General features: G+C 38.9%; 2 protein-coding genes across 3 annotated transcripts; one reads left to right on the top strand and one right to left on the bottom strand.

Moving 5' to 3' along the window:
- Positions 1–233: 233 nt before the first annotated feature.
- On the bottom strand, positions 234–1,924 carry rnaseka (ribonuclease, RNase K a). The gene is made up of 4 exons (XM_061031540.1): positions 1,732–1,924; positions 836–918; positions 589–709; positions 234–500 (listed from the first exon to the last, which is right to left on the bottom strand). The coding sequence occupies exons 1-4, from the start codon at positions 1,804–1,806 to the stop codon at positions 483–485; spliced, it is 297 nt and encodes a 98-aa protein (XP_060887523.1). The 5' UTR covers positions 1,807–1,924; the 3' UTR covers positions 234–482.
- Positions 1,925–2,909: 985 nt separating this feature from the next.
- On the top strand, positions 2,910–7,819 carry zgc:92664 (uncharacterized protein LOC436695 homolog). 2 transcript variants are annotated; one of them, XM_061031293.1, is made up of 6 exons: positions 2,910–3,504; positions 4,316–4,410; positions 4,658–4,869; positions 6,946–7,050; positions 7,455–7,493; positions 7,631–7,819. In XM_061031293.1, exons 1-6 carry the CDS (start codon positions 3,484–3,486, stop codon positions 7,645–7,647), a joined length of 489 nt encoding a protein of 162 aa, XP_060887276.1. In that variant the 5' UTR covers positions 2,910–3,483; the 3' UTR covers positions 7,648–7,819. The 2 variants fall into 2 exon arrangements, with proteins under 2 accessions (XP_060887276.1, XP_060887275.1); XM_061031292.1 differs by having other exon boundaries at positions 2,928–3,504; positions 7,455–7,819.
- The last annotated feature ends 14,517 nt before the right edge of the window (positions 7,820–22,336 follow it).

Genomic DNA, 22,336 nt, shown 5'->3' with positions numbered 1-22,336 from the left:
AGTTTAATGAATCTGTTATTGGTTTTCCTGTCCTTCATTTGTTTGAAACGATGTCGCTGTATGGAAAGCCCTTTTAACATTAAATGATTAACGGTAATAGCACTTGTAGCCGACACATCCACTTAATACTTATAGCAATAAGTAAGGTCTTTTACCTGCTTTTTGTAAAGTGTCTCGAGATTACACTTGTTACGAGTTGACGCTATACAAATAAAAATTGATTGATTGATTGATTGATTGCATACACTTTTTATTGTTTGAAACTGTGACCATGAAATCAACGTTTCATCACATCCAATCACAGACGTTTCTCAGCTTGTTCAAAGAGACGACACCTGAAATAAATTAACATCAAACACATTCCTGTTACAGTACAGACATTTATGAACAGTTTATTCTACAATCCTCTTCATCTTTCAATCCGCTCGCTCAGCGATCACGCTCCTTTAACCAGCAGTCAGCCTCCAGGCCAGCAGGGGGCGCTAATGCACCAGGTAATCCTACAGAACAACAACAGGAGAACACGGTCAGTGGCGTCGAATTTCGACCTCACATCAAAAGATAAGAATCACATTGTGGTGGAATGACCTTCCGCTTGTTGAGTTTCATCTGGCAAAACGAAAACGATCCAAAGAAGACGTAGACGGCGGCGGCGATGATGCAGTTATACCCGACTTTATCATAGAGCTCGTAGATCTTCTGAGGATTACTGAAGGGAGAAAACATACACTGTCAAAACACACACAACTACAACACACACGCTCCGCCTGTGTGATGTCATAAAGTGACATCTCGGGGTCAAAGGTCAACACGTACGAATATTTAAAGATCTTACTCCTGGTGAATGTCTGCCTCTTCAAACGGCACGTCTTCGATCAGCACGGCTGAGTGAGTGATGAAGAAAATCCCCAACATGGACTGAGGAGGAACAGGGAGACCAAGACCAGGGAGACCAGGATGAGGGACACCAGGAGGAAGAGGAGGGAGACCAGAGACACCAGGACGAGGGACACCAGGAGACGAGGGATAAGAAATCACAACTTTAAGTGTTTAAAAATATTTATAAAGTGTTAAAGTAAAAATACAAACTATCACGAGAGGAACGTTTTATTATTTTAATCTCACAATAATTTATTTTAATTAAAATGTTTTCTCTTTAAAGTAGTTTCTTAGGTTTGTGTCAGAACAAAAACATGATTTAATCGGACATTTAAAGGGTTAATTTTTCCTGCAGATATCATAAAACACCGGAAAGGACTTAATTTATACCTGAGTTTATTTCACAGTTCAGGTAAAAGCTCAGTTTAAAGCTGATTTACAAAGAAGGAAACCATTACAGGAAGTGCTTTGTTTGGGTTCACTTTAATGTTTTCATTAATTTAGAACTCAGTGAAATTAAAGGAAAAAAGGGAATCGTGTTTCCTAGTTTAGTTTATTTTTACAGTCTATGGTTTAGACTCAGTTTAATAGCCGGTGTTGTGCTGTAAACTGTTACCGTGTTGACTGGAGACCTCTGTATGTCTCTTAGTTCCGTTACTTATTAAAGAATATTTATTTATTATAATTAATCATTAAACACAGAGGCATGTGTCAGGAAGCTTTTCAAACAAGTGTTTTATCAGATAACCACAGACTCATTCAGCAGGAAGTCACCATTTAACACGGTCACACATTCTACTGTAACACCAGCTCTTATCCTTCAGTCTATGGTTTGATATGAAATAAACTCACCAGCATGATGACTCCCCACAGACTCAGCACGAGCCCACAGGCGGCGAGTTTGGGTCCACAGATCAGCCCGCGCATCGTCCAATCATCAAACTTATTAAACTTTATTAAATTAACTTCTGAGGAACACAAAGTTACTCGCGCTGTTATGAGTCGTCTTTACTGGTCACGTGTCTGTCATCTGGTCAGTCAGGTGACCGTGAATGGACACCGGAAGTCTCCGGATATAAAGAAAAAGTTTCGAAAAACTTTTTAGACTTTTTCCCTCCAAAATGTAATTTACACCAAAGAGATATATCAGAAACTAATTCTTTATAAAATGTATGAACTGTGAAATAAGCAGGGGATCTAAATACTTACAGTGGTCTGAATTTATGAGTTATCATGAAAATAAGATAAATGAGTGTCCTTCAAAATAAGATAAATGAATGTCCTTCAAAATAAGATGCGACTTTACAGCTTTGTTGCTCTTCACAGATTTCATGAAAGTCCTTTCTGGGATTAATAAGTTATATAAAATAAAATCAAAAAGTAAATTGTTTGTTGTTTTCAACAATAAAACGATGAAAGCAAAGTTTCGAGTTGAAACCTATTTTATTATTTAAATCAGAATCGAAGTTTAAACTAACATTTACAGTCTATGGTTTTAAATTAACAAAATTACACATCTGTGATTTAATCAAAGGCCAATAAACACGATAAAACGTCTTTAATCACGTCTGACCGATTTTACTGGTGAATAAAAATAAACATTTATCGTCTTTAAGATGAAAAATAAAGATAATTGTCCATTATACAAATATTAAAAATACATATTTTTAAAAATATATGATTTCGGTAATAAAAATATTCTTTGAAACCAATGGTAGTTAGCCTTTAGCATGGTTAGCCACACTGCTAACACGAGGTAAGCAGAAGCTGAATTTCTTGTTTCTGGTTTAATTTTCAGTTTCTGTAACAGCTGTGACGTATTTTTAACATCCCACCATCAGTTTGTTGTCTGTAAATAAATCGTCTGAGTGAGAAATTCTAATTATTCGTCCTAAACACTGGTATGTACGGCTGCACGTGGAGGCGGCATGTTCTGATACTATGCTACTTCAGGCGCTGTTGGATACAGGAGATGCGACCGTGATATATATATTTCCGGGCACTAAAAGATTGTTTCTGTAGTCTGATCTGAAGGGGACACGTTGAATATCATTTCGTTAAACACAATCAATTCCTAAACTCGGAGTCAATCCAAGTTATCTTCACAATTTATTTTGTCGTTGTTTGTTTATTTTTCCATCTTTAACCGGGTAAATGTCAATAACTGTATTTTCGACCTGGAACTGTTTTCAGTTCTGTCTCACCAGAGCCTTACAGTAGTCTCACTCCTTCTCCATCACAATAGATATTATTACTGATCATCGGGATTACGAGGACGCCTGAACGCAGCACCGTTGTGTTCAGTGCGCGGCTTAAACACTCTGTTATCTAAGATAATGAAGCTAACGAAGCTAATGGCGCTAATGTAGCTGATGGAGCTGTTATAATCCTCCGCAGATCAAACTGTAACAGGGTTATTTAGCGGACTGTTTGGACGTTTCCAGGCAACGACATTAAAACGTACATTTAAAGCTACTCTGCTGACGTTCACTGCCTACATGCTACACAGATTAGCTGCTATGTTAGCATGTTCACGACAGCATCGGTAAACATGAAGATTTTTTAAAGGAATAAATATTTAGTGTTTCATCAGAGATCATCAACATGACCTCCGCTTCCACTAAAGTAAGTCCAGTCTGATGTGTTTATAATGCAATAAATACAAAATAACGTAAATAATCCATCACAACACACCCCATCATCACATCACTGAATATATTAAATATATATAATATATATAAATATATATTAAACATATATAAATATATATATATGTTCCTCGTTCTGGTTTAATTATCCTTCTGACCACTTCTGTGAGAGTTTTTGGGCATCACAGTTAATTTAACGATTTATAGCAAACATATAAGGGACGTAATTCATTATAACACCTGGAGTTAACCTGCTTCTGTATCTGATCACTGACAGAAGGAGACTCAGGTATCTACAGGAAGTATTTGATGACTAATGAGTTGTAGGAAGTGATTTTATCTCTAATTAACTGAACTCTGGTTAAATATCAGCTGAAGTCTGCAGGTGAAGCGATGACTCACCTGTTCTCTGGAAGTCACTCTCTGAACAAACATGTTCAAATAAGATAATTAGTCGATAATGTATTGTGTTCTGTGTTTTTGATGATGAAATACTTCTTATTAACCTTGTCCTTTTAAACTTTATAAACACACAAGCAGATGACTGAAACCTTGTGGTCTTTATTTCACATTGTGGTTTCCTCTTCACTTTTATTACATGTTTTTATGACGTCATCATCGTCTTTTATTCTGTACTATTCGTTGTTTTGGTTTTGTGTGTGTGTGTGTGTGTGTGTGTGTGTGTGTGTGTGTGTGGTGTGTGTGTGTTTATGTGTGTGTGTGTGTGTGTGTGTGTGTGTGTGTGTGTGTGTGTTTATGTGTGTGTGTCTCTGTGTGTGTGTGTGTAGGTTGGAGAGATCTTCTCAGCAGCTGGCGCTGCCTTCACTAAACTCGGAGAGCTCACCATGCAGCTCCACCCTGTGGCAGATTCCAGTCCTGCAGGGTAACACACACACACACACACACACACACACACACACACACACACACACACACACACACACACACACATAAACACACACACACACACACACACACACACATAAACACATATTGTGATGGCGCTGACATTTAAACGGATGAGAGCAGATCAACAGTGTCTGCAGTAATAAGGTACACACACAGAACAACACACCATGACAGTTAAATTAAATATTTGAATTAACTTGATTTTCCGTCTTTTCAAGCAGTGGTCAGACAAAGAGCGCAGTGAAGAGGAAGCTGTATGAAGACGGAGCTCCGCCCCCTGAAGGACCAAAGAAGTCTGTGAAAAAAACTGCTGTAACGCCGGGTCCTCCGACCATCATCTCCGTCCCCACGGCCAAGGTGGTGGTGACGCCCGGTCTTCAGAGTCCCCCCAACAACAACAACCAGCAACCCCTGAAGAAACCCAAAACTGCAGGTGAGTTGACTGAGCGTCATCAGAACCTGAACCTGACTCTGCTGTATTCTGACTGACGCTGTTTCACCCGCTGAGATCGTCCCAACGCAGGCAGAAGTTCCACCTTAAACCTCACACCTCACTCTGAGCGGGTGTGGAGTCCTCTGTAGAGTCCGGTTGTCATGGTGATGGTGTTCTAAAGGTTTGATAGATTGGAGAATGAGGAGGAGCAGATTGGTTTTAGTGGTTGTCATGGTGACAGCAGTGTGTTCCCTGTGATCGATTACGTCCCTCAGAAGTGTTTGATGACTTTGTTTTGACTCCTGCTTTAGTTTTCCACGAGCCCAGATCGTCCAACCACAGAGGACCGTTAAATGACCTGATGTTGTAGTTACAGATGTCACCACTAGATGTCACTGTAGTCATTGTTCACTAGCTGTAGATGAAGGCAAACATTAGAGTTTGTGTTTGTGGGTGAACGTCGGTGAACAGAAGTTATTTTAGAAACACTGGAACAAACACTGCTCTCTGATTGGTCACAATAAGTTCAAACTTCTGCGTGTGGTTTAATGTCGACTGCTGACAGAAGAAACTAAATCTGGGGCCCATTTCTGAAAGAAGGTTGAACAAACCCTCAGTCTAACCCTGAGCTCTCAGTTGATTTACTCTCAGATGAGAAACTCTGAGTTATCGGTTCCAGATCAGCAGATTTGAGTTTGTTAACTCATCTCTGAGTAGGTCCACTCGGTGTTCAGCGCGTGCACCACCACGATAAAAAGCCAACATGAATGGAGCCCCGATTCTACGATTCACCATGGCAACAGGTGACAAAAAAGAGATCCTCCTACTTTAACCATCTCAAAATACATCAATATCTTCATGTGGCTACGGCGAATATGAACAGGAATAAGGAAACAAAGTAACACTGCTGTAGCGGCAAAGGAGAGAAAAGTGGAGAAAGAGAAAACAGCTGCTCACGTTAGCGCGTAATGAAGTCTATAATTTAATCAGAATTATAATATTGCAGGTCAAAACTGGTGGAATAGTAGGCTATTAAACCTACAATTTATTTTCATTAAGATGCAATCCAGCAGAAGAAAAGTGACTTTTAAAGAGCTCAAAATGAAATATAAGAACATAATAGGCTCATATAGATTTAAAAAAAAAAAATTTAAAGATTTTTTTTTTTGGCTTTTTGTGCCTTTAATTGAGAGATAGGACAGTGGATAGAGCTGGAAATCAGGGAGAGAGTGAGAGGGGAATGACATGCGGGAAAGAAGCCACAGGCTGGACCCGAACCCGGGCTGCCCGCCTGGAAGACCACAGCCTCCATACACGGGGCGTGCGCACCAACCACCGCGCCACCAGCGCCCCAGGCTCATATAGATTTAAAGTTAACTTCATTCAGAGTCTATTTGAATGTGCATTAACTTTTTCCCCATCATAATGCTGTATTCACACACATAGGCTAAATGTCCTCTCACCTTGACCCCATTTAGTTTATTAATTAACCCTAATTAAATGAACATCTCCCGACGTTAATGTAGGCTCTAATTCCCTGCGGAGTAATGTAGCCCCTTCATAATGAGGCTCGACTAAAAGACGCCATGTTCGATAAAATAGTTTGTTTTATATGCTGTAGTATTGCCACCCTAACATATCATATTAAAACATCCTGGATTTTTATTCAGACAAACGGTGAATCTTCACTGACATGGCGTGATACGGACTGAATGATAGAATGAGGAAATGATACAGCGTTTCTGGCTCTGAAAGAGGGCGGAGAGAAACTCTGGGTTCATTGAAGAAAACCTGCTCCCAACCAGGTTAGGTTCACAGACTCAGTTACCATAGTAACTGACTCAGAGGTAAAGTAACCTCTTACTCTGGAACGGGCTGGAGTTACCCCTCTTTCTCTCTCGGTTTTGAGTGACCTCCTCTTCTGAAACGGAAAACCCAGAGTTTCCCTCATTTCAGGGTTAACGGACTCAGAGTTTGCACAAAACCTTCTTTCAGAAACGGGCCCCTTACCTGAATGTTTGTTTATTTGAATGTTCGTTTATTGTTTATGCTGTATATCTTTCTCTCTGTGTGCAGACGTGACTCTGAGTGCTCTGAATGACTCGGACGTGAACAGCGACCTGGTCGACATGGAGGGACTCGGAGACGGGTCCAAGTCCAAAAAACTTAACTTTGATCAAGGTCAGTCTCCATTTATCTTCATCATCATCTTCATCAGTGACATCATCTTCATCAGTGACATCCCCAGCTCACCCTGAAACATTCTTTAATTCGACAGATCGTGTTTTTACAGTTTAGCAAAGTTTTTATCCAAAAAAATAATTTCAGTCAAATGAACTCGTCATCGCGGCATTGACCAGCGTCATTACCTCGACATAACGAGAAGTCGAGATGACTTCGCTATCACGTTAGGACCAAGTCAAATGAAATTAACTGATGTTTGTCCGCTTAGGGCTGCAGTAGATGACCACAGACAGGAAGTCTGAGATTTAAAGAAAATAAAAGTGGTCTGATTTTGTTATATTTATGTTAACATTAATAATAATAATAATAATAATAATAGTGTTTGTGTTGTGTCTCTGTAGATAACCTGAACCTGGACTCCTCACTCATCATGAACCCTGGTGACCTCCCACTGCTCTCACACTGACCTTTCACCTCCTGTGCTCAACCCTTTCAAAATAAGAGTCTCTAGATGTGATGAACTGTCGAATCCACGGAGACTCATCAGCCCTGTTTTATTTTGACTTTTATTTTGAAGGAAATAATCATAAATAAAAACAGACTGAACGATGGGAGACTCGATGCAGCAGAGGAACTCCACAAGATGAAAAACTCTTCAAACCTTCGAGGACGAGGATTAAAAATCAGAAACATGAAACGTCTGTCATGTTGTGTTCAGTCTTATTTTTGTAGGCGTTAATAGGAAATAAAAGGATTAACGAGTGTATGTTTGTTTCCTGTAAGTTTTCAGTGTGAAAGTCTGAATTTGTACTTCTAAACATGTTGAAGTGTTAAAACAAACACTAACAATGAACAAACTGGATTGATATATTTGTCACGGTATTATTTATCATCCGTCCATTTGCGGGTTGCCATGGCAGCAGGTGAGGTACGTCAACCCACACTTTTCTCTCCTCAGCAACATTTTCCAGCTCCTCCTCCGGGGGGATTCTGAGGCGTTCCCAGGACAGCAGGGTATATAATCCCTCCAGCAGACTGGCTCTCCTCCCAGGTAGGTGTGCCCAGAAAACCTCCAAACAGAGGCGTCCAGGAAGAACCTAATCACACAGCCACCTCCACTGTCTGTGTGTGTGTGTGTGTATGTAGAAAACGACATACAAACCTATGGCGAAAAAAATGACGTACATACCTATGTCGAAAAAATAAAAGAGACATACATACCTATGGCAAGAAAAACGACATACATACTTATGGCGAAAAAATAAAAAAACGACGTTGAAAAAAAAGGACATACACACCTATGTCGAAAAAAAACCGACATACATACCTATGTAAATAAAAAACAATGTCCATACCTATGTTAAAAAAAAATGAAAAAAACGATACACTTACCTATGTCGAAAAAAACGATACACTTACCTATGTCGAAAAAAACGACAAACATACCTATGGCAAAAAAATTAAAAAAACACATACATACCTATGTCGAAAAAAAAAACGACGTACGAACCTATGGCGAAAAAACGACATACATACCTATGGCGAAAGAATAAAAAAACAACATACATACCTATGGCGAAAGAATAAAAAAACAACATACATACCTATGGCGAAAGAATAAAAAAACAACATACATACCTATGGCGAAAGAATAAAAAAACAACATACATACCTATGGCGAAAAAATAGAAATAACACATAAATACCTATGGCGAAAAAAACGACCTACACACCTATGTCGAAAAAAGACAAAAAACGACATGCATGCCTTCCTACATACACCATCAAACCCCTGCAGATGATCCTAAACACAGCAGCGCGACTGGTCTTCAACCTCTAACACAGTAAATGTCACTCCGCTGTTCACCTCCCTCCTCTGGCTCCCAGTTACTGCTCACATCAAATTTTAAACTCTGCTGCTGGCTTACAAAACAAACAAAAACGGCTCCTCCTTACCTAAACTCTCTCATCCAAGTCTACAGATAAAATATGTTTTTGTAAAGCTGAAAAATAACTGCAAACATGTTTATTCTCTGCTTCTGTACACGAGGAAAGTAAAAAAACAAACAATTATTTTATATAATTCTCATCACTTGAGTCATTTCTTCGGTCATTGTGAAAATGTTTCTATCCACGGACTCAAATCTTTAGAGATCAGATTCTCTATTTCATGAAATATATTTTCAAATATTATTAATCAAATATTCACATAAAGGTGTCATCAGAGTAGAGGTTAACATTTGGAATATAAAAGTTCATTGTTTTATAATTAAAAAGCAGAGGACCTAATATTGATCCCTGAGCGACGCCTTCACAGATTAAGATTAAAGTTAAATAAAAAACTAAACAAATCATTTGGGATGAATTAAATTTTATTTAATGTTTCTTAAACATACCTCATTCCAGTTTCCAACATGTTACGTGGTATGTGAGGGATGAATGTGATAAAACAAAAACAAGATGAGAAACTGTGTGACGACTTTTATTCAGCATTCATCAGGAGAAACGAGAACAGAGAGCGGTGAGCACAGGCTGGTTAACAAACAACAAACAAACATTTGTACAAAATATATATAAAAAAGATTCTAATAATTAATCATTTAAATTTTTGGGGGCCATTTTTGCTCTTATAAGAGACCGGAAGTGTACGGTGGAGAGAGGGCGGGGGACGACATGCAGAAAAGGGTCAAGGTCAGATTCGGACCCCCGGCCGTTGTGGCGAGTTCATAGCCTCCATGGGGCACGGGACATAACGGCTAGGATCTCCGGCGCCCCACAGAGGTTATAATATTGATAATATTCAAAGTGGGGATAATAATCATGAAAGCTAAAACAAAGATGATAGAGTATCTTAAGCTTTATTTAATCAAAGTCATTCTCAGAGATCATAATATGTTTGTGATGATGAAGATGATGATGAAGAGGAGTGTGTGTCAGACAGCAGCAGCACACACACACCGGTAACACACACACAGAAGTACCAGTAATGATGTGCTGCTACAGACGGACACACAGAGCTCAGAAACATTCGGACAAAAACTTTGGATGTCAGGATCTTCTTGAAAACTGCGTCAGTGGGTTTGAAAGACATGGATGACCTCTGACCTTCACCAGGATGACCAGTAGATGACCTCTGACCTTTACCAGGACGACCAGTGGATGACCTGACCTTCACCAGAACGACTAGTGGATGACCTCTGACCTTCACCAGGACGACTAGTGGATGACCTCTGACCTTCACCAGGACAACCCTCTGACCTTCACCAGGACGAACAAGACTGTTGATAGGTTGTCGCTCCCAGAGCTCGCAGTGACAGCACGTCATGATTTGAAGATTAAACAGAACTGCAAAACATGATGTGCTGCTAGAGCGAAACTGGACACAAATAACGTTCATACAGACACTTTAATTATCTACGGTGAGCCTAAAGGGAAAAAACAATGTGAGATTAAAAAAGATGAATGCATTCATTTCAGACCGATGTTTTTAAATCCATACTGAAAGACATGGAAGCAGATTCTACAGGACGTCGATGTTTTAGCTCGACTGTTTGACCAACTGACTTCCAGATTTGACTCATTGATGGTTTTTCCATTTTAATCCAAAATGTGTTGTTTTGTAAATTGAACTTTGACTCTCTTTGTGTCTCCGTCTGTAACTTTGTGTTTCTGCTGCTGCCTGTCTTGGCCAGGTCTCCCTTGAAAAATAGGTTTTTAATCTCAATGGGACCAACCTGGTTAAATAAAATAAATAAAAAGACCTTCATTAATTGTGATGAACTAGTTCATGCTGACAGATGAAGATTGCAGACGGTCTCACCTGATGAACGTCTGTAAAGAGAAGAAGAGAGAGAGGAGAAGTTCAGTCTCTTCAGAATGAGTCAGATTCTTTCACTTCTTTTTGTCTCATTAGGGTCAGAATGTGAAGCTGCTGACTCATCGTTAGACGTGAGAAACCTTCTGCACTCCGACAGATTCAAACATTAAACTCTTCTTTAACTGGAATTATGACCCGGGCGCCACCAGAGGTTATGGCTCCGTGGAAAATGATTTCAGTGGGCCCCACAGATGACCACACAGCTCATATCGCCCCCTGCTGGTTGCTATAATCAAACCTCCATGATGAAGCAAAATATCTATAAATACACTCTAAATCCCTCTTAACGACGTGTGAGCATTAAACTGAGGATTATTATTTGTTAAGGCCGCTGTCAATCACGAACCCTTAACCTCGAGGATACTCGCTTTTAACCCTGTTTACGTGAACTCATGACATCAGCCTCGCATATCGTGCGGTGGTTTGGAGCGATGAGTGTGCTGAATTATGATTCAAAAGGGTCCAGAAACTTTCCTCAAGTGAAAGTCAGTAGCATCATAATGTCTAACTCGAGATCTGAGTCTAGAGATGGGAGCGATCCGATCTTAAATTGAAGTCAGTCAAACCGTCTCAGACTGAACTTTAAGAAGTCTGTCTGATCCACGGCGTTTATTCTGACGGAGTCTAAAAGAGTGAAAAACTGCCACATCAAGTAAAGAAAGTTTGATTCATCTTAGTGAAGGAACTCTGATAACAAAATGATGAAAATAAAAAATCATTCTCTTCAGAATGAAATATTTTCAAAGTAAAAGAAGGTTTCTTGAGAATTTGGACAAATCATGTCCCAGACAAACAAGAGATCACTAACGAACTCACTTATCCCTCTTTTTAAATGAAAATATCTTCTTATATAAAACAAACATGTAAAACCAAATGTTGCTTCTGATTTAATTTCTTTTAATGTCTAAACAGCCCTACACAAGGAAACACCCTCGTCCCAGACAACTATTTCAAACCTGAAAGAGGACATATGATCCCCCTGTGGTCTGAATGAAACATCTGTGCTTTGGTCAAAATATAACAAGCACTATTCAAATGCACTGTACATGCACTGGCAGTATGAATCAGCTGATCAGTTGTTCGTCACACTCTTCAAACGTGTTCTGACGGTCTGATGCACTCTCTTCTGAAGGCACTGGCTGAAATATCTTTCAGCAGGGCTGGAGCTTTACTATTTATTAAACGAAAATCACAGTCATGATTGTTCCCTGCATGCTCTCAAATATTCTCAGATTAATCAGCTGGTTTTGGTAACAGATGTGATCTTTCATGGCACTATTGATGGGAGTGGTCGACAATTAGATTTCAGATTTTAGATGAAAGAATAATAATAAGGATGAAAAGGCTTCATGCTTATTTAATACATTTGGTCAAAATATGTTTTTTAATATATACCGGTATATATAAATATATATATTTTTAAATATCTATATATTTTTTTTACTGAATGTATATTTAATATGTCGTGCATTTAGTTAACCTGCAGGCATCAGTTTAATTTACTACCCTCTTAAGTCACTAAGGACAAAAATGTCCACTTTCAAAAAATTGCTATAAAAATAGAACAGATTGATATTTTCTTCTACTTTTTTCTGCATACATCTCTGAAACAACTCCAGCCCTCAAAACTATCAAATATTGAACAATAATCAGGAATTTAACCCTTTAAATGCCAGAATCAAACTGGCATTTAAAGGGTTAAATTCCTGATTATTTTATACATTTCTAATTTCTAATTATAAATGTTTCACAGTGTTCTATTGATCTATTAAAAAATTAAAATTTGCATTCCAAAATGTGTCAAGAGAGAGAAAAATGTTTCTTACAAAAATATCTGCCATATGCCCTTACACAGCCAAAATGATGGCCAGATAAAGAGGAAACATTTGCCCAAATGGACAAAAATGTCCATAGTGATGCATGAGGGTTAAAAATTCTAATTTTCTGAGAATGCTGGTCAATCATTTGTGCGTACGCTTGGTCTGAGGAACTAAATAAGGTTGATGTTTTATTGATCTTTTGCTTTGGTTAAAGACTTCGAAAGGAGCCAGTTGAGGTGGTTTGGGCATCTTTTAAGGATGCCTCCTGGACGCCTCCCTTTAGAGGTTTTCCAGGCACGGCCAACTGGGAGGAGACCCCGGGGCAGACCCAGAATGCGCTGGAGGGATTATATATCCCGTCTAGCCTGGGAACGCCTCGGAATCCCCCAGGAGGAGCTGGAAAACGTTGCTGGGGAGAGGGAAGTCTGGGTTGATTTACTGCGCCTGCCACCACCGCGACCCGACCTCGGATAAGCGGAAGAAAATGGATGGATGGATGGATTTGGTTAAAGTGAGAGAACTCTGAAACTCACCACAGACGAGCTGTGAAAGGAACAAATATCACATGTTGTCAACAGGATGGACGGATATTTCTTCTTAAATCAGTTTCACTATGTACCTTGATTACAGAGAAGTCAGCACACAAACGTCCTTTTAGTGTCCTTTATCCAGCGGACGCTGATGAAGGTTGTGTTGCTCGTTCTTACCCGTGGAAAGGAAACTAAAATGATGTTTCTGTCTCTTTTTAGTTTTGTTGCGGTCGTTTACCTGGATCCTGTTTACTGTCGAGTGTGCTCCTTTTTTTGCTGTTCTTTTTTGAAGGTGCTCTGTGGAGTTTTGGTAGAGAAGTGGTATATGTTCATAACTCGATATACAAACTGTCCTCAGAGGAACATTTGGTCCCTGGAACTGTTTGAAGATAAAATGAGACGTTATGGTGAGACCGTCAGGGAGTCCAGGGAGAGTTTTTTCTTTGAGTGAAGTTTGTGTATTTAGTTCAGAAAATAAAGCACTTCTCTAACTTTCCCATCTCACTACCAAATCTACAGAGTGCACCTTTACTGAACGTTCTAATCACGTGATTGAATGCACATTAAAGTCTTTAAATGAGGTCACTGAGGGGTCACCTCCGTCAGACCATGTTTCTGCTTGAATCATTAATGTTCACAATGATTCTTTAAACGACTTTATGTTGGTAAAGTTAAACTGATATTAAATCAACACATTACAACTTTGGATTGTACACCTGATTGAATATTCTTGTTTTTAATAAAATCAAATTATTCAACATTTCCTTGAAGTTTTATTTTGAAATACTTAACTGACGGAGTCGATAAAAAGCTGCAGAATATTTTAGGAACAATAAATGATGGCGAGGTCAGCCCGTTAAACGGGTTAATTTGATCTTTAGAATATATGTTCACTCCTGATTGAAGAGAGAAGAAAGTGAATGTGTGTTAACGTGTGTGTGTGTGTCTTAGCATGTGTGTGTGTGTGTGTGGGTCTTAGAGTGTGTGTGTGTTTGTATGTGTGTGTCTCAACGTGTGTGTGTGTGTGTGTGTGTGTGTGTGTCATAGCATGTGTGTGTTTGTATGTGTGTGACCCACACTGCTTGTTAAGTTTCCGTCACTATGTGTGAACGCTCTCTAACAGATCGCCGTCTAACTAACCAGTCCGTGGTAAATGAAAGACGGAGTAAACAAACAGATTCTGGATCTGAAGGGACAGGAGCAAGGCCTGTTAGGGGGCCTGGCTGCTCTCCTCTGTGCTCCTGTAAAGAGGGGGAGAGGGGGGGGGGGGGGGGGGGGGTATTGGGGGGTCTCACTCACCCTTCCTTCCTCACCTCTGCGTCCTCCTCTCTGCAGCCTCGCTCGCTCTCTGACTCGGAGAGGAGGCTCACACACACACACACACACACACACACACACTGACGGGCTGCTGCTGCTGACTCCCCCCTCCCCGTCACTTCTGTCTATGATACAAACCCACAACACAGGAGGGGGGGGGGAGGAGGAGGGAGGAGGGGGGACATCCCACACACTTGATATTGGGTAATTTCCTGTTTTCAATTATCAAAAAAATGGAGGCCGACTCGTGCACACGGTCTCAAATGCAGAAATAGATTAACCATCTTTGGAAAAGAAGGAGGAGCCAGAGGGAGCGAGCCTCTTTTCCAAATATGGTGATTGTAGACATGGCTCTCTCTCTCTCTAACGGAAGGGACATGTGACTGAAGATGTGACGCTTTTCAAAGTTTCAGTTGCGTTGTGATTCACTCGATAATATCGTCCATTCACATCGCCGCCGCCGCAGCACTGGGAGCACCTCAGGGTTAAGTGTGATGTCCAAGAACACGTCGACGCATGGCTGCAGGAGCGGATCGAACCCACACCCACAAAATATTAAACTGGAGCGCCAATTTAATGTTTTAAAATAATAAAAAAAGAGTATTCTTTATTTAATATTGACGCTGTAGTCCTCCTCACAGCGGCCATGGGTTAGAATCCGACCTCGGCACTTTGCTGCACATCACCCCCCGCCCAACACTTCCTGTCTCTCTTCAGACCTTGTCTCTAATAAAGAAAAAAAACCTTTAAAATAAAGAATCTCTTTCACTCAGTTTGTTTCGTTAAATCACTTTTTAAATCATGAAATTGTTTGGATCACAGATTTTATTATTATTTTTGTATTATAAAAAATCTGAACTTTAAATTAAAAAAATATTCTTCTTCAGTTTTTCACTGACCTTTCTCTCTCGAATTTAAAGCTGAATAAAGATTAGGGTAGTATATTCAGAGTTTAATTATTCAGCTGTAGTTTAAAACATGTACAAACCTCTATTACTTTACTTTTGTTATTCATTATATTTGAATAAATCAGAAAACGTCCGACATGTGGAGGCTGCAGCTCGCCGTCTTTGTTAATCTATGAAGGAGTATTAGCGCCACGTTAAAGACAAAGTGACTCCTGATTCCTAAATGATCGAAATTAAGTTGTGTTTAGAAGGATTCCTCTTATGGATGGTAGAAACGAGTCCGCCTGATGAAAGACCCTCACAGAGACCAGGTTCAGACTCCGTGTTTGTAGTCTTTAGGGATTCTTTCGTTTTTAAAGGTCACGTGTAAACTGGTGGTGGAGTCCAACATGTGGTCTTCATATTCATGAACAGAAACACATCAAGTGAATCATCTCATTTATTAAAGTCAATCAGACACTGAAGATTTAACCTCATTAACCACTGATAAATAAAAAATACAGAATTTATCTTCTGACCAGCAAATATTTAAAATCTTAATATGAACACGTTGATCTGAATCAGATCACAGCTTTGTTTTTGTTTTTTCAGCATCTTTGTGTTCAGAAAAGTGAGTTTTATTATTATTCATCTTCAAACTGTATGCTGGTTATTAACCCTTTAACTACAACATGATATATAATGGACTGAATAATAAATAAACAGTCAAATAATGTAAATGACTTTAAATAAATTAGAATCTAACATCTGTGAACATTATTCAATTAAAAACATTTTAATATTATTCATTACTGTTTATGTCTGTGTGTTTCTGGAGCTCTGTAATATTTATTTATTTGAATCTCCTCTTTATGTAATAATAGAAATCATCCTAAATGAATGAGATTTTAACAGATTAATTTGAGTCATAATTAAACATATTTGACTTTACCTTAATGTGAGTATAGGATCCGTTATTAGAGCTGATTATGTCCGAATAAATGAACATCAAATAATACACGGTGGTCATGAAACGCTCCGTGTAGTAGGCCTGCTTTCTATTTGAACTTGAAGGCTCTCATTAGTATTAATGATGTCATCGCCTGGTTGCTGAAATGTGCTAAATAAACTTGACTAGTCATCTTAACTACATATTTTAAAGACATTACATTTTATAATGACTAATCTGAGAGTGTAAATATATGTAATTTTATAGTTCAGTATCTGATAGTTAGACCTCTCGTTTCACTTTAATGTCTATATTACTCTTAGGTCTGTCTGCACTGTTAACCCTATAATGACCATTATAACCAGCTTTATGAAGAAGTTTTATTTTATGTATTAAAGGATCATTTACTGCGACTGTTACAAAATCGTTTAAATAAATAACATTTTGCCATCGTATAACCACATCTCTGTCTGCGGATTATATTTTTAACAACAAACCGAGAAGCTTTATGTGATAAAATGGAGGATTTCTGCGTATTTTAAGGATGTTAAAATGTGTTTAGTACATGTCTGCGGCTGCACCTGTAACATGGGATCAGAGCAGCTCTGTCATGATGTCAGGAAGAAAAAGTGCTGAGTCACCGCACAACTGTTCAAACTCATCTAACGTGGAATTTAAGCCTTTACAAATTAAACTTTAGCCGATAAAAGAAGAAAATGTCGTAGTATTGATTTAAGTCGGGTGCGTGTATTTATAATGTAGATTTAATTAACTTTAGAGAGTTATGCTGAGTCGTGGCGGAGAGCAGCCGGACGGTGCTGGGGTCTTTGGGGAGGGGGCTGTGACTGGCTGCTGGCTGGGGGAGTGTCCGCTTCCTCTGCTCGCTCACTTATCTCCTCCAAGTCTTTTGTGGAGAAATATAAAACAATTCAGCCGATGTTACTGAGCCTGAAAGCTGAATGTAGAGAAGCTGCCCTGTGGAGTTAGTGTGTTTGATTCACACTGACCGCCATGACTGCACAGGAGGATTCACTGTACCGAAAAAAATAAAATATCTGAAACTTCATCACATAACTACAGTATAACACCAAACCCCATCAGCTTTAATCATTTAAAAAAATATATAAAATATTAAATACGGGATTTACTCACCTTTCTGAGAAAAATAAGAGTCCAAAGGAGTGTGAGGGTAAAAATATTCCAGTATATTCCAGTAAAAATACAAAGCGCAGAGTGTAGTTAGTGTGTTTGAAGCTCTCACACTCTCACTCTGCGTCACTGCACCGTTTGAAAGTGGCGCCAACGGCTCCGCTCCTCATCTCCCCACACTCCGGCACACACACAAAAAATAAATAGAAAATCAAACGAGTCCGCAGCAATATTTCACGAGTACCAAAATGTGCCTATGGAGCAGGAGAATCGATCCCCGCTGTCACTTTTTAATAATATCGCTCCTGTGATTTTTATTTATTTTTTATGTGAAATTAAAATAACCGTCAGAGGGGTTTCTGGGCCGCGGTGCAGGACGGGAGAATGCGCGTGGCGGTTGTGTTTTGAATTTCTAACCGGCCTGAGAGGAGGGGGGGCGGTGTTCCCCCCCGCGGGACTAACTGTGTACGTGTGAGTGTCAAACTGTACACGTATTAACATCTGTATTAACATCTGTGTGAGAGTTTAAAACATTAAAGAAATACATATAAAGTCTTTTTCAACAATATATGGACTCTAACTTCGCCTTCATAACTGTAAAACTGTGAATTACGATTATTTAAGTGTAGAATATGAATATGTATAATTACATCAAGAGACTTTTGTACAATACATTTGTGACTATCTGTTGTTTATTTTAACCCTTTTGAACTGTTTAATGTCTACATGTTTAACCTAAATATTGCGAAATTAAATAAGGGAAAATGTGATATTAACATATGTAGGCCTATTGTAAAATGTTATTATGACCAAACCAATCTGTAAAGGCTATGAGAAGTGGACATGGTGGCTAAAACCTTCATTCTTTCCCAAAGCCAGCAGGTACACGACTGTCTCTACTATAGAAGTCTATGATCAAATGTTCCTATTTCTCAGGGGATCTATTCCCTCAGTAAAGATTTCCTAATGAGTTTATGATCGCAATCGTTAGATTCAAGTCTTCCTTAACACAGTTCATTTAGTGAAATATGGTCCCATTCAGAGTCAAAGAGACCAGGAAGAGGGGAGGGGTTAGGGCTAAATGTAGTTGACAAGTTGTTACCAAGACCACCCAAAAATGTCTTATTTGTCCTCCACCATAATAAAAGACTCCCTGAGGGGTTGGCTGGGCGTTTTCCAGAAAGTAGCCTACATTAAAGCTGATGTCATTAGCTAAAACCCTCTGAATGATGTTATTAGTTGGATTAAATGCATCTTGCTAACCAAGCTTACATAAGGTCTAGGTGAAAACTTCATGTTCGTTAAACCCTCGCTCTTCTGGTTCAAATATGGTCACTTCTGGCTCCAAAATAAGATGGAGAAAGCCAAAACGGCAAACTGGAGGTGTCACCGGTAATCCCCAAACCAATTGGTAACATCATGATGGTGGTTATATAAATATGAAGGTGATTATTTGATGCCTAAACAAAATTAATGTAGTAGTCAGAATTATTTTGAAAAAATATTTCTTAACCTTGATCAGGATGTGAGTAAAGGTTAGGAAGGCCCAATAGTAAGTTTTAATTTTCCAATTAATCCACAAAATGTTTAATTTAGAGAGCTGCTCTGTAGAGGATGGATTTAAAGTGTTTACTTTGCACCAGCAGAGAGAACCAGAGGCAACGTACAGTTTGAGCTATTGTGTCTCCCAGCTCAACTGAGAACGTCTTGGATTGAGAGCAAAAAGAGAGTAAGTCATTTTACCCAGAATGGACTGGGGTTATCCTTTACTGTACATGTCAGACTAGGAGAATTACAGTGTGACATTGAATCATGCACTGTTTTTTAACCTGCATGACCTTAATCAAGAAGAGTGTTAACCCATCAGTTTGTTTTCATGAAATCGTTTTGATGTCATGTATGGATTTATGTTCATTGAAATACAGTTTTACTGAGTTTGAGCCCTATGTTAGGGAGAACACATTCAACAATGACAATACTATTATCTCTATTCATAGTAACTGCTTTAATTGTAGAATTAAAATTATGACGTAATGGAATTATCGTCCCAGTTTAAGGGTCGGAAATTTCTGGAATTTCAGCATGCTATACTGTATGTATGCAGGAAAAAGTCTGTGTGTAGAGCACAAGAGGCTGATTGCATCGGCCCAAATTCCAATACAGAATTCCGCTGGTGGTCATCTGAAAATGATTTAGCTTCAATTCATGTTTTAAAGAGATATCTGAATGCAAGTAAAACTAACAATCTGCGTAAATGACTACTCCAACTCCATTCCTGCTCTTTAAGTTGCTAACTGGACTGTAACAGTAGCAAGGCAGTCTTTTATTGCTAACCACTGCTAAATTGAAAGCCCAGAAAAGTTGGCCATCTTTCCAAGAGGCAATTTTGTAATAAGACTATAGGGATGTGTCCAGAGATTGACCAGGACCACAATTTTTTTTATTTAATCCAGCCTGGTAGTTTTTGAGCCTGATATGAACCCAAGTTTTTTTATATATAATTTATTATTTTTTCACATAACAAACACAGAACAAGACAGCACAGACGTAGCCAAATTACTGAAGAAAAAAAGAATTTTTTTTTATATATATATAAAACAATAATAACATACATGGGTCATAATAACATATATCATATCAGATACAATCTTATCTTCCTAAATTACATGTCAAAGGGAAAAACATGATGTATTTTTGAAGATAAAGTGTGGGCATCCTTTCTGCAATAAGCCAACCAGATCAGTGGGAAGATAACCTATGAAGGGTTGCCAATTATTATAAAATAGGTTGTCATTGCCCTTTAATTTAGCACTGAGGTGTTTCATAGGAAAAACCTTAAATGTTTCTCTGTACCACTGTGTGACTGATGGAGGCTTCTCCTGAATCCACTGAAACAGAATACATCGGCTCGCTATAGGAGCAGAAGTTTACCCATTAGAACGAGCTGTCCTTTTGATAGAGAGAACTGTTGCGTAGGTAAGTTCAGGAGAAACTAGGCTGGCTCTAGTTTTATTGTTCTGTGAAAAATAAAGCCAAACTCCTGGGCAACATTTTTCCAATACCTGGATATTAAGGGACATTGCCATACACAGTGATAGTAAGTTCCTACTTCTTTTTTACACTTCACACAAAGGGCGGAGATCTGAGGATTAATTTTGTTTAAAAATTGTGGTGTTCACTGAAGTCTATGTAATATTCTGTATAGGCTGTCTTTGAGTCGATTACATGTAAAGATTTTCCTAGCTGAAACAAAGGTACCTGACCATGCCTCAGCGCTAAGTTCAACCTCCATGTCCCTTTCCCATAATTCCCTAGTTCTCTCAACCCTATCACAATTAATAGGATGTGATTTGTCATAAAAAAGGGAAATTATTTTTCTGTCGTTGAGAGCATTTAAACTAAAATTGAGAAGAAAACTTTCAATTGAACTCAACAATGGTTGATCAGTGGGGATAATCAGATCTGATTGGACAAAATGCCTAACTTGGAGAAAACCAAAGAAGTGGCTATTTGGTATTTTGTATTTGGTCTTGAGTTGATTGAATGACATAAAATAACCATTTTGAAAGAAATCAGCCACAAATCTTAGACCCTTTGAATACCAGTCATTGAAAATACTTTTCCCTATACCTGGAGAGAAGGCTTTATTTTGAGTCAGAGGTTGTAATGCTGATGAGAAACCTCTCCAGCGTGTTTAGTAATATATCTCCAAATTCTAAGTGTGCTAAACATGACAGCGTTGTTTTTAACATCTGCTGGCAGTTCGCCAGCGTCGGTTGAGAGGAGACTAAAAAGAGAGAGAGGGGAACAGCACCATGAATCTGCTAGGGGCTCCCCTTGATGTATAAAATGGTTCAGCCAGCGTGATGTTATCCTGCCGTGGCAGGCCCAATTGTAATATAGAAAATTAGAAAGTGCTTGACCCCCCCATCTATTGGCAACTGTAAGGTCTTCATCTTTAGCCTAGATTTCTTGCCATGCCATATACATTTTGAAAGAGATCTTTCGATATCCAAAAGAACTCTTCTATTGATCTTAAGTGGCAACATTTGCATTGGGTACAACATCCTGGGGAGCACATTCATCTTAACCAAGCTTATTCTACCCATCCATGACAGAGGAAGATCAAACCATCTGTTGAGGTCATTTTTAACTGCTTTCAAAGTTGGAATAAAATGTAATTTATACAATTCTTTTATGTCTGCTGATACTCTAATCCCCAGATAGGTAAAGCCTGAAATTGATCACCTGAACGGAAAATTAACAAGGGTATCCGGGTCACCAAAGTCTCCGAGAGGCAAGTCCTCTGATTTGTCATAATTAATTTTTTACCCTGAAATTTGGCCAAATTGACTTATTGACCAATACCGGTGTGGAGCTCTCTGGATTAGTAATAAACAACAATATATCATCAGCATAGAGCGAGATCCTGTATTCTGTGTCTCCCAATGTGACACCAGAAAAACTATGGTGGGTTCTAATGGCCTCTGTGAGAGACTCGAGCGCAAGTGCGAATAAAAGCGGCGAAAGGGGACAGCCCTAGCGTGTGCCTCTATTCAGAGGGAACATATCAGACACTGAACCATTTACCAGAACTCTTGCAGAGGGAGATCTATATAGGAGCTTAACCCAAGTAGTGAAACCAGAGCCCAAACCAAACCTGTTAAGAACATCAAATAGATACTCCCACTCAAAAGCTTTTTCTGCATCCAATGAAACAGCAAGAATCATTTTCTTTGTATTTTGTGAAAATT

This window comes from Labrus mixtus, chromosome 23 (genome assembly GCF_963584025.1).
Source record: "Labrus mixtus chromosome 23, fLabMix1.1, whole genome shotgun sequence".
NCBI classification, from domain to species: domain Eukaryota; kingdom Metazoa; phylum Chordata; class Actinopteri; order Labriformes; family Labridae; genus Labrus; species Labrus mixtus.
Note: the sequence above shows the minus strand (reverse complement) of the source record. Positions and strands in the feature narration are given on the sequence as shown.